Here is a 23,844-nt window from a genome sequence, read left to right as displayed (position 1 = left end):
TCCTTCCATTGTGGTCTTCATTTCTGATATGTATTTGTCACCTCTGGCTGATTCTTTTTTAATATTTCAATGTCTTTTTTTTATACTTGCTATCTCTTTATTTAGGTGTTTGTAGTGACCATCCATTGTTGTTTGAAGATCCCTAAGCATCCTAACAATCATTATTCTAAACTCTACATCCGGCAGTTTGGTTATTTCCATATTACGCAGTTTCTCTCTCTCTCTCTCTCTCTCTCTCTCTCTCTCTCTCTCTCTTTCTTTCTTTCTTTCTTTCTTTCTTTCAAGTGAGATGAGGGGAGATAGAGAGACAGACTCCTGCATGCACCCTGACTAGGATCTACCTGGCAACCCTTGTCTGGGGCCAATGCTTGAATCAACTTGGGTATTTTTAACACCTAAACCTGACACACTCAGACCAACTGAGCTATCCTCAGTGCTCAAGGCCAACCCTTGAAATAAGAGAAAAAGCAGGGAGAGAGAAAACTGAAGAGAAAGGGGGAAAGAAGCAGATGGTCACTTCTCTTGTGTGCCCTGATCAGGAATCAAACCCAGGCCATCCATACACCAGGCTGACTCTCTATCCACTGAACAAATAGCAGGTCCAAAATTTTCCTATAAAATGTGAAATATGCTGTTTTACTTTCTGAAGAAAATTTCATTAAAAATCTACATTTTAAACAGGATTTTGAAGTTAGAGTATGTGTACACTAAGAGATGTAAAGAAGTAAATGAGGCATTTCTGTGGTCTTTTCATTCTTAACCATCTCTTAAAATGCTTCATTTCATAGAGCACAACTTGAGCTGAAATTTCAGATCAGAATCTGTTTCTGTCCATTTAGTAAAAGGAAAATTTTCTGTCAAGTAAAATTAATCCAGTGCTGATTTTGCAATTGGGTAGAATAGGTGAGGCTCATTTTGGGCTGCATATTACATTGTATGCAAAGCTCATACCTATGCAGAGCTCAATTCCTAAATATTCTGATTAAATATGGCTGGATGGAGCCTAGACACAAGTATTTTTCCAAGCTCCCATGGAAAAGTCTGCTACGCAGCTGGACTTGAGATCTCCTGAGCACAAAATGTGATCCTCAAACTTAAATGTACATCAGGACCACCTGGGAGATGGTGTTTTCTAATGTGTAGATTCCTTGTTACTTATTATAGATGTTCTGGTTGAACAGAATCCTAGGTGGAAGGCCCCAGGAAAATTAATTAATTAATTAATTAACTAATTTATTATCTATTGATTAAATGAGAGGGGAGGGGAGGCAGAAAGACAGACTTCTACATGCACTTTGACTGGGATCCATCTGGCAGGACCCCAATGGGGTGATGCTCTGCTCGTCTGAGGTCATTGCTCCACTGCTTGGCAATTTGAGCTATTTTTAGCAGCTGAGGCAAAGGCTACCAAGCCATCCTTAGTGCTTGGAGCCAACTTGCTTGAAAAAATTGGGCCATGGATGCAGAAAGGGAAGAGAAAGAAAGAAATAGAGAGAGAGAGAAGGGGAAGGGGTGCAGGAGTAGATGGTTGCTTCTCTTGTGTGTCCGGACCAAGAATTGAACCTGGGCCATCCACCTGCTAGGCCGATACTCTACCACTGAGCCAATCAGCTAGGGCCGAATCTTTATTTTTAAAAAATATACCAGCTGATTCTGATGTGGTCCCTGGACAACTCTAAGAGAAACACTAGTGAGCAGAGCAAGCTGTGACACCATGTGAGTAATCATAAAGGATTTCCCAGAAGCTCTGCAACTAAGGCCACAGATACTTCTTGCTACCTTCTTGCTAAGGCCTGCCTTTCCATTTTAGTATTCTGTTTCAGCTCTACATAGGTCCCACTTTTCCTCTCCACCTAGTCCCTCTCTATAGAGTGATGCCTCACCTGAACAGGCTCTTGGACAGGCTCTGAGGCTGCAACGTAAATAGTGGTGCAAGGGTCCTGAGCTGGCAGAGGATCAAGCTTCTTCTGAATAGACTACAAGAGAAGCAAAAAAAGTGAAAAATTAGCTGAAGAGAGAGTTATTTTCCATCTAACACTTCCCATGAAGAAACACAAAATCAAAATGCTTTGAGTTAGAAAACTCCTTAGAATAATTTGGTCTAGCCTCCTTCCCAGGTGGAAACTCTTCCCCAAATTTCCTGGAACTCAATTTTTTGGGCTTTGCTTGGACTCCCCAAGTGATATCTTGGAGATCACAACCTCATGAGTCAAACTAATTCATCATTTGTACTTCCCAGGTCTTTGAAAAGTATTCCTTATGGTGAACCATGGTGTGGCTCTTCCTGGGACACAAGAAGAGAAGTCCATCTTCATTGTATCTGAGTCTGGCTTATATCACCCATTATATGTAAAGTTAATTCCATCCCCATACTCTAACATGGCTTTTCATTACTTCTCTTTCCTGTCCAAATAGTGAACTAAATAATAGTCACATATTGTGTGTTAAAGTTTATGTGTCTTCTCATTTGTCTTCACATGTCTTCTCATTTGTCTCACAGCCACTCTAGATTTTTATTTATTTATTCATTTTTATTAGAGAGAGAGAGAGAGAGAGAGAGAGAGAGAGAGTAAAGAGATAGAGAGAACAGGGGAGGAGCAGGAAGCATCAACTCCCAAATGTGCCTTGACTAGGCAAACCCGGGGCTTTGAACCGGTGACCTCAGCATTCCAGGTCAATGCTTTATCCACTGTGCCACCACAGGTCAGGCCTCATAGCCATTCTATATGTTAAATACTATTGTCACTCATATTTTACAGGTCAACAAGCCAAAGCCCAGAAACATTTAGTACTTTCCTAATGTATATAATGCAAGAAGTGTTAAAGCCAAGAGTCCCACCAAGGTCTTTAAAAATGTGTGCTATTTCCATCATGCCATTCTTCTTTGGTTACCTCAACTTATAATGATCTCTCCTTTACCTGAATTCCTCAGGTATTTAGAGTCTAACTCATTCACTATGGCACTTAACTGTATGCTGAATTTAACACATTCCTATTTAAACATTGTTTCTGCAACCAGACTACCAATTCCTTGAGAAAAGGCTTATATTTCTTTGCATTCTCTCATAAAACAGGGCCGGGAACATAAAAAACCTTTAGCTTTTATTTGTTATGTCACTTTGAAAGAATTAAAAATCCACAATATCAGGATAAAGTCAGTGTGGGGGTAAATTGAGACCACATCCCTATAAGATGACAATGATATAATTTATGCCAGGGAAATCATCATAGTGTCCCCCCTGTGCCAGTGAGGACACTGGTGTGTGATAATGATACTCTCCACTTTTCCTGGATGTAGAACAAAACCTGAAACTAAAGCACATGTTTTAATAGATGATAACTCAAAATCTTGTCACCTGATGGAAGACATAAGTGTTGTGGACCATAAATGGCAAAAAAGCCATTTTAGATTCAAGGCTTAGCAAAAGGTGAAGTACTCCCCCCTCCATCTCCATATTTGGCTATGATGCTGAGTATTTGCACCCACTCTACTTGCTTCCTTGGGTTGCTGGAAGCAATATACATGCCCTTCCTCTGACTCTTTGTTTCAGATGTTGGTAGATTTCATTAATGTATCCTGTTTTTGCCTTGGGAGAGTTCCTGTCTTAGCCTTGGATGTGCAACTTTGTATAAAGGTTCTTGATTTGCATATGGCTATATAATAAAGCAAACTGGGGCTATGGGGCACTCAGATACTGCCAGGCATGTTGAAGAGTCCTCCCGGTCCCATCATTTTTGTTTTGACAAGTGTGTTTTCTTAATTCTGCACCATTATTAGGAGCCGCGCTGGTCCACGGCAAGTGGCGCCCGAACAGAGGACTTGAGTATGAGGAAACTAAAACTGAAGGAAGGTGATGGAACTCCCCAAAATGAAGTGCACACAGTGAGTAAAGAAAGTTTTTGGGGAAAGTGTAGTCGGGAGTAAAAGATTATGGGACAGATAGGGTAAAAAATAAGGGACCTTTATGTAGAAATGTTTCCGTATGAAGACAAATCATTGTCTGAAGAGTATCAGGGTGAGCTGGAAACAGAGGGATGTGAAAATGAGGATAACTTGGAGTCTGAGGTTGATGGGGGGATGAAAAATCTGTGGCTATGGCTGCCTTAACCATGGGGCCTCTGCTGCCCTCAGCTCCTTCCTACATTCAACCCTCTGCTCCTCCGTTCCCTTATTGGGCTGATTGCGGAGTCTATAGCTCAAAATCTGGGAAATCCCCTCTCCAACAATCTATAGACCAGGCTAGAAATGTAGGGGTATAAGGATGCTAATTCTGCTTCTCAGGCCACATCCTGCAAAGGAGGCTCCAAGGAAACCGGTGATTTGGCTCCTCTGATTTTGCCAATTGGATTAAAAAAAAATAGGTCAGGAACACCCTGAAATGGAACTAACAATACAAGGACATAAATTTAAAAGACTATTAGATACTAGAACTGATGTATCTGTTATTGCTAAGTTACATTGGCCTCCTTCCTAGCCCACTCATGCAGCTGCCACAGAATTACAATGTATAGGGCAGAATAAATCCCCTCAACAAAGAGTCAGAGGAAGGGCATGTATATTGCTTCCAGCAACCCAAGGAAGCAAGTAGAGTGGGTGCAAATACTCAGCATCATAGCCAAATATGGAGATGAAGGGGGGAGAACTTAGCCTTTTGCTAAACCTCAAATCTAAAATGGCTTTTTGCCATTTATGGTCCACAACAGATAAGGAATTGGAAAAATTTAAGGATTCCAGGTAGAATATAATCTTTCTTTCCATGTGTTTTGTTGAATTGCTATGTAGAAAAGAAATTAGATTTGTTCTGTAAAGTCCATCAGGTTTAAACCAAGGTTAGAATTATACGGAAATCTTTTTTTCAATATAATAAAGATTTTTCTAATATAAATTGTATTTAAATGTGAGTTGAATTGCCTCAGGAGACAGTGAATCCCTCATTACTGGAAGAGCTTGAGGGTAGATCAGGGCTTCTCATATTTTAATGTGATCATGAGTACCTGGGAATTTTGTTAGGAGGCTGGCTGCATTTCAGAAGATCTGGGATGTGGCCTGGGTTTCAGCATTTTTAATAAGGTCCTAGGTAATGCTGCTATTGCTTGGTCAGAGACCATATTTTAGTAAAAAGGAGCTAGCCAACACTTTGAAAATAATGTTGTAGAAGGTAATTCAAGCAGTAATCACTTGATTCAAACATTCAATATCCCATACAACTTGTATGTACTGTATTTTGGAGAAATTTTGAACTTAAGAAAGAATTACTTGCAACAATGAGATGAATGAGAAGAATATGAAACTATTTAAGAGACCTTTAGCAACAGAAGCAATCCCTGCTATCTTCCTGTTTGGAAGGACTTTACTATGACTTGATGTAAAAACATAGGGGAGAAAGGAAATAAGTGAAGATTTTCATATTTAATTAAAGTTTAGAAGGGAGAAAAAAATCACCCATGGTTCTATCACTTCAACATAATATGGTTAACACGCTGTTAGATTTCTATTCATGATTTTTATTTAGGCATAAGGAATTATTTTAAACATAACTGTAATAAGTTAGTACTTTTTTGTATCTTGGTGTGTTTAGTTAGGGCACAACTCTAGGAAGTATAATTTGCAAGAAACTCCAGGCACATTATAATCATATGTTTTTTATGAATGCTATCCCCTGGAATTGTGCAAGGTGCTAGCCTGATAAGACCTATAAGAGTCTCTAGCAAACAGCAAATATTGGGTAAATAATTTTCTATGTTATTATAGCTTTTATTAAGGGTATTAAATAGCTATTAAAAACTAAGAATGAAGGAAATATTAATAAATGTGAATATTTGTCCATGCTATCACAGTCTTTGTATAATATCATATAAACATTGTAAATATGAACAAAAAAATTTTTTTTAAGAATGTGGGTAAGGCCCTGGCTGGTTGGCTCAGTGGTGGAGAATCAGCCCAGTGTGTGGAAGTCCCACCTTCAATTCCAGGTCAGGGCACATAAGAGAAGTGACCATTTGATTCTCCACCCTTCCCCCTTTCCCTTCTCTCTATCTCTCTCTCTTCTCCTCCTGCAGCCATGGCTTGATTGACTTGAGTGAGTTGGCCTCCAGCACTGAAGATGGCTCCACGGCCTTCTCCTCAGGTGCTAAAAACACAAACAAAAAAAATGGTTCCAGTTGTAATGAAGCAATGGCCTCAGATGGGCAGAGCATCACCCCCTAATGGGCTTGCTGAGTGGATCCCAGCCAGGGCACATGCAGTAGTCTATCTCTCTGCCCCTCTCCTCTTACTAAAATAAAAATATAAAAATAAATAAATAAATAATTAGAATGTGGGCAAGTCTAAATGCATATTGAAAACAATAATAATTATGTCTTATATATTTAAAATATATATAAAATTAAAATAATGACCTTAAAGGTACATAAATCCAGAGGTAATTAAAGGTGGGGAGTCAAAAAAATAAAAAATAGCCTGACCAGGTGGTGGCACAGTGGATAGAACTGTTACCTGAGATACTGAAGACCCAGTTTCAAAACCCCAAGCTCTCTGGCATGAGCACCAGGTCACTGGTTTGAGTGTGAGATCATATACATGACCCCATGTTCTCTGGCCTGAAACCAAAGGTCACTGGCTTGAAGCCCAAGGTCACTGGCTTGAGCAAGGGGTCACTGGCTTAGATGGAGACCCCTGTTCAAGGCACATATGAAAAAGCAATCAATGAACAACTAAAGTGCTGCAACAAAGAATTGATGCTTCTCATTTCTCTCCTTTCCTGTCTGTCTGTCCCTTTCTGTCTCCCTGCCATCTGTCTCTCTTGCAAAAAATAAATAAAATAAAATAAAGATGGAATTGAAATATTGTTCAGAAAGAAAATAAATATTAGACCTTTATAAGTCAAAAATACATTTTCTTATTTTTAGGGCAGACAATAAAAGAACAGAAAAAAATTTAATTACTAATTTAATTGGCAAATGAAATAATAAAAATATAATTTAAATCTTCCCTCAAAGAAATCTCTGGCTCAGAAAGTTTCACACATGAATTCTGCCAAATATTTTATGGAAAAAAATAACAAAATTCTACCTAAATATTTCTAGAGAATAGTAAAAAGGAAGTATATCTTGTAATAAGTTGAATTGTGGTCCCCCAAAATACATTCACTCAGAGTCTCAAAATGTGACTATTTGAAATAGGTCTTTGTAGATATAATTATGGTAATTTCAAAATCAGGTTATGTTGGATTAGGGTAGGTCTTAGATCCAGTGATCAGTATTCTATAAAACACAGAAAAGAAGGAGACACAGAGACACAGAGGGAGGAAAGTTATGTGAAGATGAAAGAAGAAACAGGAGTTTTGTAGCTATAAGCCAACAAATTCCAGAGTGCTTGGAGCCACTGGGAGCTGGAAGACAAAGAACAATTGTCCCCTAGGGTCTAAGCAGGAGCGTGACCATGTGACACATTTACTTTGGGCTTCAGGTCTTCAGAACTGTTAAAGAATACATTTTTCCTGTTTTGAGTCACCAACTTTGTAGTCATTTGTTACAGCAGCACTAAGAAACTAACAATACCCCAACCTATTTTGTGAGGTTGGCATATTCTTGATATCAAAACCACACAAAGGCATTACAAAAAAGAAAAATTACAGGCCAATTTTACTCAGACACCTGAATGGAAAAAATATTAAAATATTAGCAAATAAAACCCATCAAAAAGAACCAAACAAAATTGCTTCTATTCCAGGAATTGAACCTGATTACCTAAATGTATAAATGCAAGGGTGGAGGTTGCTCTTGGGACTCTAATATCATTGAAATGAAGCTTGGTTCTGTGGTCATGGCCTGTGCAGTAAACCCTCCCGGACACTAGAGGGCAGCAGAAGTAAAAGATTTGTCCAAAAGTTCATCTCTGGCTATTAGAAATGCATTTATTATTACCTGATGCAATTTCCCAAGGTACTAATCAAAGCTGTCTTTACCTTTATATCCTCTACTCCAGAATCTGATTTCTCACACACCATGAATGGCCAGATTCTGGCCGGTAACCTAGAATTGTCTTCATTTGTGAAAAGCTATATCATCATCATAGCTAATCATAATCCCTTTGGCCTCCTTCTTCCTTCTAACATCTGCTCAGCTTCATCATGACTCTAGTTTTCTTTAGCCCTCTCTGCTGTCTTAGTCCAACCATCACCATTTGCTTTCTTTCATTTCTAGCCTGTTTATCATTATCCATTTCTTCAACCACTTTCAAGCCAGAACCCTCAAGATCCTCCCTCCTTGTCTCTTTAGCACTTTGCGAACTTCTAAACTTGGATCAGACAAACATGTCATGCAGTAGCCTTTTTAAACCTTACCCTCTCTCCTCAAGCCTTACCTTTTTCCCTAAAGTAGCAGACAGTGTCATAACATGGAAATGTAGACTACTAGAACACCAGATCTGAAAGGAGTCACGTGCCTTGTTTTTCTAACTTTCTTATTTGTTTTCCCAATGAAGAAACTGATGTCCAGAAGATTACCCAGTATTTTCTGTTATTTCATTAACTAATAGTTCCATTTGACACTGAAGTTTAATACCCTTTTAGAGAGTTCTTGTTTGTGATTTCTGCTTCCCTAATTTTCCTAATTTTTTTTGGAACCCACATAGGACTGTGAATGGTAGAAATACATGGTGAACTGGAAAAAATCTAAGGGAAACATCCCAGAAAAAGAAAGTATAGAACTTACGCCTGATTTCTGGACTTGGGCATAGATAGTAAGGTTTTTCTCTTCCACTGCTGGCTGGTAATGGTCTGTTTTACCTGGGGAAAGAAACCATAGTAATTATCTTTCTCTGGGCCCCAACATAAACTTTGTTCAGATCTGTCTATTTTTTACTCCCATTGCATACTGTCCTACCCTAAGAATATTATAGGAACAAAGCACTGAGTCCCAACCCCCCTGCATATTTGTCATATGACATTAGGTTAGTTACTTGAACTCCCTGAACCTAGTTTTCTATCTGTAGAATGGATTGAAATACCTGTCTCATAGGACTGTTGTGATGATTACATAAGGCATTACTTGGAAAGTGTTTAGAATTGTGCCTGGCACATAGTAAATTACCAATAAATGTTAGGTGTAATTGGTTATTTTAATCTTTATTTTTTGATGCATGTATCTGGTGTGTGTGTGGGGGGGCAGGGAGAGAGATGAGAAGGATCAATTTGTAGTTGCAGCACTTTAGTTGTTCATTGATTGCTTCTCATATGTGCCTTGACCAGGGAGCTCAAGCTGAGCCAGTGACCCCTTGCTCAAACCAGCGACCTTGGGCTTAAGCCAGCGACCTTTGGGCTCAAGCCAGCGATCATGTAATCATTTTGATGATCCCACGCTCAAGCCAGTGACCCTATGCTTGAGCTGGTGAGCCTGTGCTCAAGCTGGTGATGTTGGGGTTTCAAACCTGGGACCTCAGCATCCCAGGTCAAGGCTCTATTCACTATGCCACTACTGATCAGGCAATCTGGTCCTTTATAGGATTCTAAGTTCTTTAAGGGAAGGGCAAGTTACCTATACCTCTTTTGTATTCTTCAGCTCAAGACCTCTTGCTTCACTCGTAGCTATCTCACCTTTCTGTTTCAGTGGGACTTGGTGTGTGTGCCAAGGGCGGAGATGGTATAAGAAGGCTGATCAATCTAATACTACTTGCTAAATAAAAGCTATAATGTCATCCTATTGCCTACCAAATAAAAAATTTGCTCAGAGCCCAGGGTCTCTGGGAAGTAATAAGTTGCAAAACATTTTAATCAGTTTTATGGGGTTTTTTGAATTACAAAAATAATTCTCTTTTAAAAAATTTAAATTGTATAGAGTAAAAAGTATATCCCTCTCCCCCATTAACCTATGCAATTTCATTCTCAGAAGTAACCACTTTTAACAGTTTGATGCATAGCCTTCTTGATCAGCTCTGTAATGATAAAAATGTTCCATGTTTGAAGTCAAATATGGTAGCCACAACTCACAGGTAACTGTTGAACACTTGGAACTGTGGCTAATGCAACTGAAGGATTGAATTTTAAATTTGATTTGATTTTAATTATTTAAATTTAAAAAGCCACATGTGGCTAGCAGCCACCATATGAGACAGCACTGTCCTGGACCTTTGCTGTATGCAAATAGGTCATTTCGTACACAGTTCTCTGTAACTTGAGCTTTTCACTTACAATGTGTTGAAGACATTTTCATGTATGTCATTCTTTCTAATGCTTTGTGTTATTCTTTGCATGCATCACGTAGTACTGTATTTCTCATGTATAAGATGCACTCTTTTTAAAACGTTTTGGGGTCTAAAGACTGGGTGTGTCTTATACAGTGGTTGTAGACTTTTTTACTTGCATTTCCCACTTTTTTGCACTTGTTTTTGCACTTGTTGAAGACAATGATCAGACACAGATGAGGGCAAGATAATAGATGGGAGTTTTGACAATGATGAGGAGTTGTATGAATTTTATGATGAATAAAACTTGAGTTCAATAACTTTATGTAATACATTCTCATTTCAGGCCCCAAAATTAAGGCACATCTTATACATGGGGAAATATGGTAACACACTAAAATACGGAGTACTATTTAGGGACTATTAAGAAGTCCAGGCAGAGGCAATGAATACCTAACCCAGAGTAAATTACACAGTCTTTAAGGTACACTTATTTTAACATCAGTGAATTTATTTTCTTAAAAAACTAGGAGCATGTGTCACAGGGAAGAGTACTTAAGAAAGATGTATTTTTCTTTGGAAGGGAAATAGGGTGTGATTTCTGGGGAGGAAACAGTGGGCAGCCACTGGGGAAGCTCAAAGAATTCAAAATGTCAATGTGTAATTTTCATGTGTGAGCATGGGCGTGGAATGCCTGGTGGTTTCAGCATTACTTTTTTTGTTCAGGATTGATACTGGTTGAGGTGTGTGTGTGTGTGTGTGTGTGTGTGTGTGTGTGTGTGTGTAGAATGGAGGATGGGATTGAGGTGATCAGAAGAAGTAACAGAAGAGGTACAAGTCAGTTCTCTGAAATATATTCTTTCAGTTCAAATCCATGAGTGTTTGCAAAGTTAGAAGCGCCCACCTAGCACTGTCCTAGCTGCCGCAGGAGAACAAATAGAGAACAGACTCGAGTTTTTAAGGATTTTCAGTCTTACATATCAGCTCAGGCTGAAATTTAGAATTGTGGGGACAGTCCTAAATGGTCAGATAAAAAAATTAAGGTTGAATGTTGCTTCTCAAAAATATCATCGAATCAAGAGCTCTTAGTCTAATATTTTGTTCCCAGTGCAAGACAGGTTTTCTGGAGCCAGCTCAAGTCAGCTCAAAGTCAGTGAGGCTTTAGACCTAATGAAAAAGACCTTAGAGTTAGGACATCTACATTCCAGCTCTCATTAGCTGTTTGGCATTGGACAAGACATGTCATCTAAATGGGTTTCTTCTGTTTACAGAACTGTAAAATGAATATGTAGACTGTCTAATGTCCTTTTCAGCTCTCACCTGAAGCATAAAGCTCCCCTGACATAAGTACTTTAAATCTTGAAAACAATAGTTTCCACATGCTTCCTGTATTGCCCTCTGCTGGCCATGAGACTTCAACATTGATTTAGTGAGAGGAGGAAAAGCAGAGAGACAGACTCCTGTGTGCTCCCTGACTGGGATCCACCCACGAAGCCCACTAGGGGGCAATGCTCTGCCCATCTGGGGTGTTGCTCTGTTGCAACCAGAGCCATTTTTTTAGTGCCTGAGGCAGAGGCCATGGAGTCATCCTCAGTGCCTGAGGCCAAATCGCTCCAGCCAATTGACCTATGGCTGCAAGAGGGGAAGGGAGAGAGAGAAAAAAGGAAGAGGAGGGGTGGTGAAGCAGATGGTTGCTTGCTCCTGTGTGCCCTGACCTGGAATTGAGCCCAGGACATCCACATGCTAAGCTGATGCTCTACCACTGAACCAACTGGCCAGGGCTCAACATCAATGTTTTAACTCACCAACATGAAGATATTTGTCGATGATGTATGTATGTATTATCTATCTATCTATCTATCTATCTATCTATCTATCTATCTATCTATCTATCATCTATCATCTATCTATCTATCATCTATCTGCCATCTATCCTTGGATTCCACTGTATCCTATGATTTCTGTGTTTGAACTCACAGATTCCTACAAAAGTACAATGAAGTAGATACTATTATCCTCATTTTGCAGAGGAAAGGTTAAGTCATTTGTATGGCCACACAGCTTGTCAGTGGCAAAGTCTGCATTTGAATGTAAGTTTGTCTAATGTCAAAGCCCATGTTCTTTTTTTTTTTTTTTTTGTATTTTTCTGAAGCCGGAAACGGGGAGGCAGTCAGACAGACTCCCACATGTGCCTGACTGGGATCCACCCAGTATGCCCACCAGGGGGCGATGCTCTGCCCATCTGGGGCATTGCTCTGTTGCAACTAGAGCCATTCTAGCACCTGAGGCAGAGGCCATGGAGCCATCCCCAGCGCCCAGGCCATCTTTGCTCCAATGGAGCCTTGGCTGCGGGAGGGGAAGAGAGAGACAGAGAGGAAGGAGAGGGGGAGGGGTGGAGAAGCAGATGGGCGCTTCTCCTGTGTGCCCTGGCCGGGAATAGAACCTGGGACTTCCGCACGCCAGGCCGACGCTCTACCACTGAGCCAACCAGCCAGGGCCTAAAACCCATATTCTTAATCAGCATATTTTGGATATAAAATTGCCAGAGTCCATTTGAAAACCTTCAGAGTCTGGCTGCATTCTGGAGATGGCAGCATTAGAAACTGCCAACAGAATAATCTCTTGAGCAGTCTTTTGGAGGGTACATCAATTAAAAATAGGTTTTTCCACAGGTTTGAGGCAGGGTTTTTTTGGTTTCTGGCTGACAAGAAATACATGGTGACTGGAGATGAGGATGCATATGTGTATTGGGTACAGTGACAGGGAACTGTGATGAGATGGAGGGTTACTAGTACCTTCAGAGCACAACCATATGATGAGCAGAATGTAGTTGAGGAAAGAATGTGGGTGAGGATCTCAGCACCTTCCACTAACTAGGTTAATGTGGGTGTGTTATTCAGTTTTTTCAACCTTAATATCTCACTGTTTCCTTATTATCCAAGCAAAATGTGGTTGCCCTGCCCTATCCCCTAGGCTGTACTCATGATTTCTATCTGAATCACCTCATCCGCTATCTCCTCCCCAGCTAACTCTTAGACGGAGGAAATGAGACAAAGTAGGCAGCTCTGCTGTGATCTAGATGTTCTTATATAAGCAAAACCAACATGAGAGTGCTGAGGTAAGGGCTTTATAGAAGGTTATCTGCGGACAGCATAGATCTATTTGAGAATGAGATCAGCCATAAGATGGCCAGCCAGGGGTCTTCTGTACTGGTCTTGGGCAAGGCCTTCTGACTGTGGTGTGCATGGGTTAGGAAGGTGTGGTAGAGGGGAGCACAATATCCTGAGATACTGAATTATAGGACAATTTGGAGGAGAGTCAAGGAGAAATACTTCTAGGCATTTAAACTGCAAGGAAATAATTGGGCTGTAATGGTTTCAGTCTGCTGTGGGTGATTTTCTATACTGTTTAGTTTGACTTTAAGCAACCTCACAAATTACGCACTTTCCCAAGGTGAGTCAGAATTTGTGCTAAAATCTTAATAAAGAATGTTTCCTCTGCTGTCTTCTGATGATGTGTGGGCCCTTCCAGGGGAATGCACCCTAGTAGTTGGGAGACATAGTTAACAGTTTTTATTCCCTCCCACCAGCTGGGTGACCTTGCATGAATCACTTAGCCTCTCTGTGTCAGCCCACTGCTAAGGCACATAGAAGCAACTATCTTACTACTTTCAGAGGGATATTGCAAGGATAAAGAGAAATTATTGAAAGATTTCAAACTTTGAGCAAAAATACCATATTATAATATCCTTCCATTAGTCAGTAATTACAATATAACTTTTCTTAAATGAGATCCAAGAGTCCTCTAAATTTCTCTCCAGTGAATGTGGTTAAGCCTCTTGTCTGGACCCCTTCAGCAGTGTCTTCCGTATTGAATTTAAATGATCTGTGTATCATGTCTCTCATTTAGATACCTATGGCTCATTTCTCTTTTTATTCCCATAGCTTAGTATAGGGGATCAAAGCATTTTGAATTAGACTGAATTGCACAAGGTCTCAGGATATGTTTATTTAGTGTTTTTGCAAAGGTGCTCCCTAAAGAAAACTAAAGTGAAGAGAGCAAGTTGGTGCTTGTGATGAGAGGTTCCCTGCTTACCACAGAGAGTCTGATAAGCATCTCTTTATTGTCAGACACCTACCTCTTCTTTTCAACAGTAGTATCACCACTTGGAGAATCATGATGACACCAATGATGCCCCCTAAGAACAGCCCAGCATACAGTCCCCATTGTCTTGACTCTGAAAGAGAAGTCAAAGGGCAATCTCAAATGGACTGTGTCGACACATTCTACACAGAGGTGGGGACGATAAACACGAGCCTCGTGTTCTCTTTCCACACTCTCTCTAAAGAGAGGCATTTGTTTTTCGGGTTTGAGAGATTAGCTTTAGACTGCTGAAGATTTCCACATCTGTATTTTTTTTCTTAATCGCATTGCTCTTACTATATTTGACTTCCATATTCCTGATTTCTGTAAATATTTTTCTATTCAAATGCTTTATTTTTACTTCAACTACCACATCACATGTATAAAATCAAGATTATCTTCATTTCTCCTAAGTCAACCTCTGTTTTAAAATCTCTAATGTGTTCTGTATCCATTCTGATAAAGAGAACACAATGGCTCCATATGCTGTCCCCCTGCACCCACACCATTCTCATGACACACTGGGAAAAAGAAAGGCCTACTTTTGCTTTTTAAAAAATAAACATACCTGTTAAATTTAATTTTGCAAAAAAAAAAAAACCCTAAAAAAATAAAACAAACATAAGAGAGCTATTATTGCCATTCCATGCAAATAACTGTACTGAACCCGCTAGACCTGAACGAAAAAAAAAAAGCAAGTCCTTTTCTCTCAATCATTTCCATATTTAATATTTGCTCTAGAGTACTAATCACTTAGGTTCAAAATCAGCCAATTTTATTGTTTTCTCTTCTTTACCTTTGTTACCAAATCCTTCTGAACCTGAAGCAGCACTTTGGAAAACAATAATTGAGACCTATTGCCCCATTAAAAAAGACATTTGGATCAATAAGGTTTCTGGCATTTACAATGGGCCAGGCATTTTTAGTGCATCATGTGTATTGATGTATTTAATATTCACAAAAATCCTATGAGGTAGGTACTCTCATTACTCCCATTTTGTGGATAATAAAGCAGGTGTGGAGATCCTTAAGAACTTGAGTTTGGTCCAGAAGTAGAAATATGGCTGCACACTGAAGATAGACTTCTTGGAGAATCAGAGAGAGTTATGGGCTTGGGGTAAGGTACACCAAGGTAATGCAGAGTGGGGACCAACCTGAAGCACTGGGGTTCTACATATAGTAATAACATTAAGGTTCTAAATAGTGTATGACTAGGTGTTAACATTAATGTATAAGGGTAGCTAACTTCTCAGGATGATTGTGGAATAAGACTGTTGTTGAATGTATGATGATTTGTTAGGAAGAAGTTGAAAGGAAGGAATAGGTAGATTACTAAGGAACAGAGTGCTTTGCAAATACAATTCAGATACCTACAGAGTTGACCAAAGACGCAGATTGAAGTCTCAATGAATTGAGAAAAGGCATTCCACTGAGATTCAAGTGGGCCTTTAGCCTGATAGCTAACCAGAGATTGCCTCTTGGTTTTCAAAAGATTCTTTTTCTTCCTGGGCTTTTCAGACATCAATTCATCCCAAGGGGTCTCACTGAACTGGCTTTGTAAACATCTTGATTATAGATTCTCTTCCCCAAATTAAAAAAATTTTTAACCCTTCCAGATACTAACTTTAGCACAGTCATAGGACTTGATGGAAAAGCTAGGGGACAAACAGGGAGTTGCAATAGGACTCCTGAATTTATAGAAAGCATGAAACTTGAGCATGGAATTACTGCTGAGACTGGAGTTGTCCTGTGAGAATCTTCATTCTGAATGACCACTCTGAATGGCTTATGGTTGCTGAAAACTCTCTGTGCAGGAGTGTGTGTGTGTGTGTGTGTGTGTGTGTGTGTGTGAGAGAGAGAGAGAGAGAGAGAGAGAGAGAGAGAGAGAGAATGAGTAAGAGGTTCATTATTCAGGGTTTATGTTGCCAACACTGGGGACCTGTGGAGAAACCTCCCAAATCCTATGATAAGAAGCAGAAGCAGCAACCTATGCACCACATATCCCCTCAGCCCATGGAACTGACCAGCAAATGTGATATTAACCCTTCCTATTTTGATACCATTTCCTCTTTCTTTTTCCCTCATGTATCTGGGGATCTTCTAAAACCACAGTTAATTTAAGAACACACACTCTAACCACATAAATTATTTTAAATCACTCAAAAAGTAATATTTCTCTCAAATTTAATTTGAGATAAAAATAAAACAAACAAGGTGGGGTCCCTAAAACCAGAAAATAGCATATGACAAAACTATATCAGTAGCACCTGTCAACTGAGCCTTTCTTTTGTCTCCTGGGGACTGTTGCTGATAGTTCTGCCACCCACCTCTGCAAGTAAACTAACAATGACTGGGGCACATTACTGAGACCCAGAGAACATGACAGCTCTAGGCCTCTCTTTCTTTTTCATCTTCTTTTTTAAAAAAATTAAAAAGATTGCCCTGGCTGGTTGGCTCAGTGGTAGAGCGTCGGCCTGGTGTACAGGAGTCTCGGGTTCGATTCCCGGCCAGGGCACACAGGAAAAGCACCCATCTGCTTCTCCACCCTTCCCCCTCTCCTTCCTCTCTGTCTCTCTCTTCCCCTCTCACAGCCAAGGCTCCATTGGAGCAAAGATGGCCTGGGCGCTGGGGATGGCTCCTTGGCCTCTGCCTCAGGCGCTAGAGTGTCTCTGGTCGCAACAGAGCAATGCCCCAGATGGGCAGAGCATCGCCCCCTGGTGGGCATGCCGGGTGGACCCTGGTTGGACTCATGCGGGAGTCTGTCTGTCTCTCCATTTCCAACTTCAGAAAGATACAAAAAAAAAAAAATTAAAAAGATTTAATTATAGTTTGCTTTCAATATTATTTTCTACTAGTTTCAGGTGAACAGCATAGTGGTTAGACAATCATATACTTTACAAAATGTTATCCCCAATATTTCCAGTACCCATCTGACACCATAAATAGTCATTACAATATTATAGGTTATTTTCCTTATGCTGTATTTTACATCCTTATGACTATTCTGTAACTACCAATTTGTACTTTTTAATCCCTTCACCTTTTTCACCAAGTCCCCCAAGCCCCCTCCCTTCTGACAATACCAGTCCACTCCTCCCTTTCTTTTCCAGGGTCTCAGGAGAATGAAAGTTATCTGCTACTCTTGTCCTATGATGTAAGTGACCAGCTTCTGCCAGTCCAGCCAGATATGAGTTGCAACCTGGCCATAGTCCTGAAAGAGATTTCATAAGACTTCATTTTTCTCCTAATCTCTAGATATAAAGTTATATGAATTTATTGGAGGATTTAAGTTACAAAACCATAGACTTTATTAACCTTAAAGGAACTGTGTCACTTGTCTCACCCAACCCACTAATTTTGTGTGGAGAAAAATGAGACTCAGACAAGTGTACTTAGAGATACAGAAGTTGATGGCAGAGCTGGGTGAGATGAAAACTGCAGACTTTTTGGTTTGTGCTTTAGCCTGTGGAGGTGGGGACCCCGCAAAGAAAGCAGCAACAGGCTGGGATGCCTGAGAGACCTTGTAAGTCAAAACTCTCTTACGTGCCAGCTCACCCCTTCACCATCTTCCATCAAATACCCACCCATTCCTCCCCCCTCCCCCTGCCCTGCGCTTTGCTCTCTCCTCTTCCCCTGCTGTTCATTCAGCTGTTTACCAGGCCTGTCCAACCTTGATTTCCAGACCAATCTTACTTTCTCTTTATCACTTTACATGACCATTCTAGCTTCAATATTTCTTTTTATCTTGTACACTGCAGTACCTTGGTTTATGTGAGGCATCTTAGAATATGAGTTGTGACATTATTTTTGCTGTGGAGACCATTTTCAGAGAAGGCATTTGGAGCCAGACAGATGAGTTCAAATTCTGTGTCAACCACTTCATAGCTCTGTTGTCTTAGATAGGCTGTTCATACCTTCTGGGACCTCATTTTCTTCATCTGCAACATGCACATAATAATGTTCAGTTCACAGACTTGTTCTGATAAACCAATGAAATAATGTATGGAGAGCACCAGAGCAATGACTTAGATTCCGCATGTGGTTAACTCCTTCCACTAGCCTCAATTTCCCAACTAGCTGCTAGGTTCTTAAAGCCAGAGATCTTCTCTTTACTTCTTTTGTGACTTTCTTATTACTTGGCACATATAAGTCCTTGGGAAATTCTGGCTGGTTGACTGGAAGAACAAGGAGATTTCAAGTCCAGAGGAGTCTTTTTACTGATGTCCAGAGATTCTTCAGCCGCATCCCATTGTTCACTTATGACTTAGTTTCCTGATTGTCTAGCAGGCCCAACTATATTTGTACTTGGCGCTCATCTATTTGATACTACTATCTAGTTATGATATTGATATGGAAATAGAATGTCAAGGACTCTATGCCCTCAGAAATTTGGGTGAAGATAGACAAAAGCTTTTTTTTACAGCTTGTTTTGGTCAGGCTGCCTAAAATTTCTGTTGTTTCTGGCAGTAACTTCTTTGTGCTCCTTTAAATCTTTACTTCAGCAGCTCCACATGCTCTAATCTAAGCTATCCTGCATGCTAAATTCAGTGCCTTCATCAGTTTTCACACACACACACACACACACACACACACACACACACACACACACACACACACTTCAAAACCTAAATCAAAACCAAACACCTACACTAAGAATTTCGTGGGTTTTGAATCCTTTACTATAGATATAAAGGGTCACAGGAAGCAGAATCCATTGTGAACCAAGCAGCTTTCCCCATTGGACAGGCTCAGACCTTCTCTTTTTCTTCCTATATCTAGACCAGCAATGTCCTCCCCCTTTCTCATACAAATCTATTTAACCTACCACCATAATCTTGGGGGGGGTCCCAGTTTCTGACCTCTAGCATTTATTTTTTATTTTTAAAAATTTTATGTAGAAAATTAAATTTACTGGGGTAACATTGATCCATAAGAGTACATACGTTTTAGGTAAACATTTCTATAGCTTTTGCACTGTTGATTGTGCTGCGTACCCATCACCCAAAGTTAAATAATTTTCCGTCACTGCATATTTGTCCCTTTACTCCCCTCCCACAACCACCTCCCCCACAATCCCCTCCTTCAGTAACCACTTCACTTTTCTATGTCAATGAGTTTCAGTTTTATATCCCACCTATATGTGATATTGCATACTTCTTAGCTTTTTCTAATTTACTTATTTCACTCAGCATAATATTCTCAAAGTTCATCCATGTTGTCGTAAATAGCAATATATCATCCTTTCTTATGGCCGAGTAGATTCCATTGTATATAGGTACCACATCTTCTTTCTCCAATCCTCTATCTAAAGACACTTTGGTTGTTTCCACGTCTTGACCACCATGAATAATACTTGCTGAACATAGGAGTGTGTGAATTTTATGTACCATTGTTTTCAAGATTTTTGGGTAGATACCCACTAGAGGGATTGCTAGATCATATGGTAGTTCTATTGTTAATTTTTTGAAAAACCACCATACTTTCTTCCATAATGTCTATACCAGTTTACATTCCCACCAGCAGTGAATGAGGGTTCTTTTTTCTCCACAGCCTCTCCAACACTGGTTCTTACCTGTCTTGTTCATAATAGTTAATCTAACAGGTGTGAGATAGTATCTTGTAGCTTTGATTTCAATTTCTTGAATGGCTAGTGAAGATGAGCATTATTTCATATATCTGTTGACCATTTGTATGTCTTCTTGGGAGAAGTGTCTGTTCAGTTCTTCTCCCAATTTTTTAATTGGATTGTTTGCTTGTTTTTTGGTGAGCTTTATGAGTTCTTTATATATTTTAGATATTAACCTCTTATTGGAGCTGTTGTTTGCAAATATCATCTCCTATTTAATTGGCTGCCTATATGTTTTGTTGTGAGTTTCTTTTGCTGTGCAGAAGCTTTTTAATTTGATATAGTCTCATTCATTTATTTTTGCCTTTACTTCCCTTGCCTTTGGGGCAAATTCATAAATTGTTCTCTATGGCCTAGGGCCATGAGCTTAGTACCTATATTTTCTTCTATGTAATTTATTGTTTTGGATTTTATATTTAGGTCTTCAATCCATTTAGAATTAATTTTTGTGCAGGGGGACAAACTGTAGTCAAGTTTAATTGCATGCAGCTTTCCAATTTTCCCACCACCATTTATTGAAGAGGCTTTCTTTTCTCCATTGTGTGTTTTTGGCTCCTTTGTCAAAAATTATTTGTCTATATATATATATGTAGTTTTATTTCTGGGCTCTCAATTCTATTCCATTGGTCTGTATGTCTATTTTTCTGCCAATACCATGCTGTTTTGATGATCGTGGCTTTGTAGTATCATTTTAGTAAGGTAGTGTGATACCTCCAGCTTCATTCTTTTTTCTCAAGATTGCTTTGACTATTTGGGGATTTTTATGGTTCCATACAAACCTGGTGATTTTTTTTTTCTATTTCTTTAAAGAATGACATTGGGATTTTAATAAGGATTGCATTAAGTTTGTGTATTTCTTTGGATAATATGGTCATTTTAACTATGTTGATTCTTCCAATTCATGAACATAGAATATTTTTCCATTTCACTGTGTCTTTTGATTTCTTTCAATAATGCTTTGTTGTTTTCAGCATATAGGTCCTTCACACCTTTTGTTAAGTTTATTTTTAGGTATTTTATTTGTTTATTTTTGTAATTGTAAGAGGAATTGTGTATGGGGGGGTTTAGTTTGTTTCTGAAGTTTTATTGTTGTTATAAAGCTGTTGACTTTTGTCTATTGATTTTGTATCCTGCGGCTTTATTGTAGGTGTTTATTTTTCCTCCCTCCCTCCCACCCTCCCTCCCTCCCTCCCTCCCTCCCTCCCTCCCTCCCTTCCTTCCTTCCTTCCTTCCTTCCTCTCTCTCTTCCTTCCTTTCTTTTTCTTTTTTATTTTATTTTAGTGAGAGGAGAGGAGATAGAGACAGATTCCTGCATGCACCCTGACTGGGATCTATCTGGCAACCCCCATCTGGGGCTGATCCTCAAATCAACTGAGCTATCCTCACTGCCTGAGGCTGATGCTCAAAACCATTGAGCCACTGGTTGCAGGAGGAGAAGAGGGAGAGAAGGGGAAAGGGGGGAGAAGCAGGTGGTTGATTATCTTGTATGCCCTGATGGAAATCGAATATGGATGTTCATACACTGGGCTGATGCTCTACCCTCTGAGTCAACCATTCAGGGCTGTTTATTGCTTCTAACAGTTTTCCACTGCAGTCTTTGGGGTTTTCTATATACAGGATGATGTTATCTACAAAAAGTGATACCTTTACTTCTTCTTTCTTAATATGGATGCTTTTTATTTCTTTCTGTTGCCCAATTGCTTTGGCTAAAATTTCCAGAACTATACTGAATAAAAGTAGAGAGAGCAGGCATCTTTTCCTTGTTCCTGATTTTAGAAAAAAAGCCTCCGTATAATGTTATCAAGATCCCACCATTTTGCTGTAAATGATCTGATGTCATCATTTCTTATGGCTGAGTAGTATTCCATAGTGTATATGTGCCACATCTTCTTTATCCAACATTATACGGAGTGAAATAAGTAAATCAGAAAAAAACAAGAACTACATGATTCCATACATTGGTGGAACATAAAAATGAGACTAAGAGACATGGACAAGAGTGTGGTGGTTACCAGGGGTGGGGGGAGGGAGGATGCAGGAGGGAGGGAGGGAGAGAGTTAGGGGGAGGGGGAGGGGCACAGAGAAAACTAGATAGAGGGTGACGGAGGACAATCTGACTCTGGGCGAGGGGTATGCAACATAATTTAATGACAAGATAACCTAGACATGTTTTCTTTGAATATATGTACCCTGATTTATTAATGTCATCCCATTAACATTAATAAAGATTTATTTAAAAAAAAAAAAAGAAAAAAAGCCTTCATTTTTTTTCACCATTTAGTATGATATTGGCTGATGGTTTACCATATATAGCCTTTATTATGTTGAAGTTTTTTTCTTGTATACCCATTTATTGAGTGTTTTAAATATAAATGTATGGATCCAGATGACGTCAGAGTAATGGCGGGGTAGGAAGCGATACCGATAAATCTCCCCCAAACCTCAACAAGATCTTCAACCAGAAACAGAAAAACCTATCCTTGGAGCCTCCAGATGTTTCGCAATACACCCAAAGGTATGATTGAGTGAAAAATTGGCTAAATATATAACCAAACCCCGAAGGAAATAGGGAGTAAGAAATGCTCCGCCTTCCTCACTAACCTAAACAGGGCGGGTTTCTCTGGGATCCGTGAATATAGAAACTGAGGCGGGTGAATAGATCCAGGCCGCGGCACAAACTGCTGAACCAGGCTGTGGCATGGAGATCCAAGCCGAGGAAAAACTGTTCCTGTGACAACCCGGGCAATATAGCTAACACTCGTGCCAAACCCAGACAAAGAAAGACAAGCGGGGCAGCCATTTTACCTGATCCCCTGGTTGGCGCATAGTGGGCGAGAGATTCCTTCCAAAGCCCCCGGAGGGTGCGCCCGTGTTGCTCCACAGAGAGGCAGAGTCAGAGGCCTTTGTGTGGGCAAAAAGCCTCCGGGCTGCCCCAGCACCCTGGGAGAGCCGCACACGGGGAGGGAGCGAGAGCTAATTCCAACACTGGAACTTTTCAGTGCGGGCGGGAGGTTTCACTCAGAGGGCAAGACTCCGGTCTCACATCCTGGTCTGCGCGCACGGAGAGTGGGCAGGAGACTCCTCCCAGCACCTCGGGAGTGGGAGCCCGTGTTGTCCCACGGAGGGGCAGAGTCGGGGCCTTTGTGTGGGCTGAGGGCGGAGTCACAGGCTGCCCCAGCGCCTTGAAAAAGCCGCACACGGGGACGGAGCGAGAGCCAATTCCAACACTGGAACTTTTCAGTGCGGGCGGGGGTTTCACTCAGAGGGCGAGACTTCTGGTCTAACATCCTGGTCTGCACGCGCAGATAGTGAACGAGAGTTTCCTCCAAGTGCCCCAGGAGTGGGTGCCCGCCCGTGTTACCGGACAGAGTGGCAGAGCCAGAGGTCTTTGAGTAGGCGGAAGCCCCGGCTGATTATGCTAGCAGCTCTGACTGACTGAGGCTTACCCAGAGCCCTGTGCTGAGTGGGAATAGAGTGGGCTGTGGCCAGCTCTTTGAGCCTCTTACTATCCAGGCAGAGGCAGCAGCAACCCCATAGCTGGATTCTCAGGCTACTAATTGAGGAAGGAAAGACTAGGAGAGAGGCTCCAGGAACACGGACTCTCTCACTGTCGGAGCCTATGAATGCTAAAGAGCCTCGACTGCCAACGAGACTGAAGCACAATACATGACATCGCCATAGAGACTTATCAACTGCAAACCTCTACTTGAGGGTGCCAAAGGGGCAGAACCCAGGGTACAGAGTCACCGACCAGGAAGAGGGAGAGAAAAGAAAAAGCAAGAAGATAACCTCTCAAAATCAGAATAATCCGCAGACTTTATAACCTATCCCATTTTATTATATTTGTTCGTTTGTTTCTCTTATCTTCATCCTTGGTTTTTTTTTTTTCTTC

The 23,844-nt window shown here is 40.4% G+C and overlaps 1 protein-coding gene across 1 annotated transcript in view; it reads right to left on the bottom strand.

Moving 5' to 3' along the window:
* Window positions 1–23,844, bottom strand: part of SLAMF1 (signaling lymphocytic activation molecule family member 1) — a 68,238-nt gene that overhangs the window by 6,231 nt on the left and 38,163 nt on the right. The window contains exons 4-6 of the mRNA XM_066366076.1: window positions 14,322–14,420; window positions 8,716–8,789; window positions 1,884–1,976 (exon numbers count right to left, since the gene is read on the bottom strand). Coding sequence (XP_066222173.1) covers window positions 1,884–1,976; window positions 8,716–8,789; window positions 14,322–14,420 — 266 coding nt within the window. The remainder of the gene's footprint in view (window positions 1–1,883; window positions 1,977–8,715; window positions 8,790–14,321; window positions 14,421–23,844) is intronic.

This window comes from Saccopteryx leptura, chromosome 2 (assembly GCF_036850995.1).
Source record: "Saccopteryx leptura isolate mSacLep1 chromosome 2, mSacLep1_pri_phased_curated, whole genome shotgun sequence".
Taxonomy (NCBI): domain Eukaryota; kingdom Metazoa; phylum Chordata; class Mammalia; order Chiroptera; family Emballonuridae; genus Saccopteryx; species Saccopteryx leptura.
This window is presented reverse-complemented; position numbering and strand designations above follow the sequence as displayed.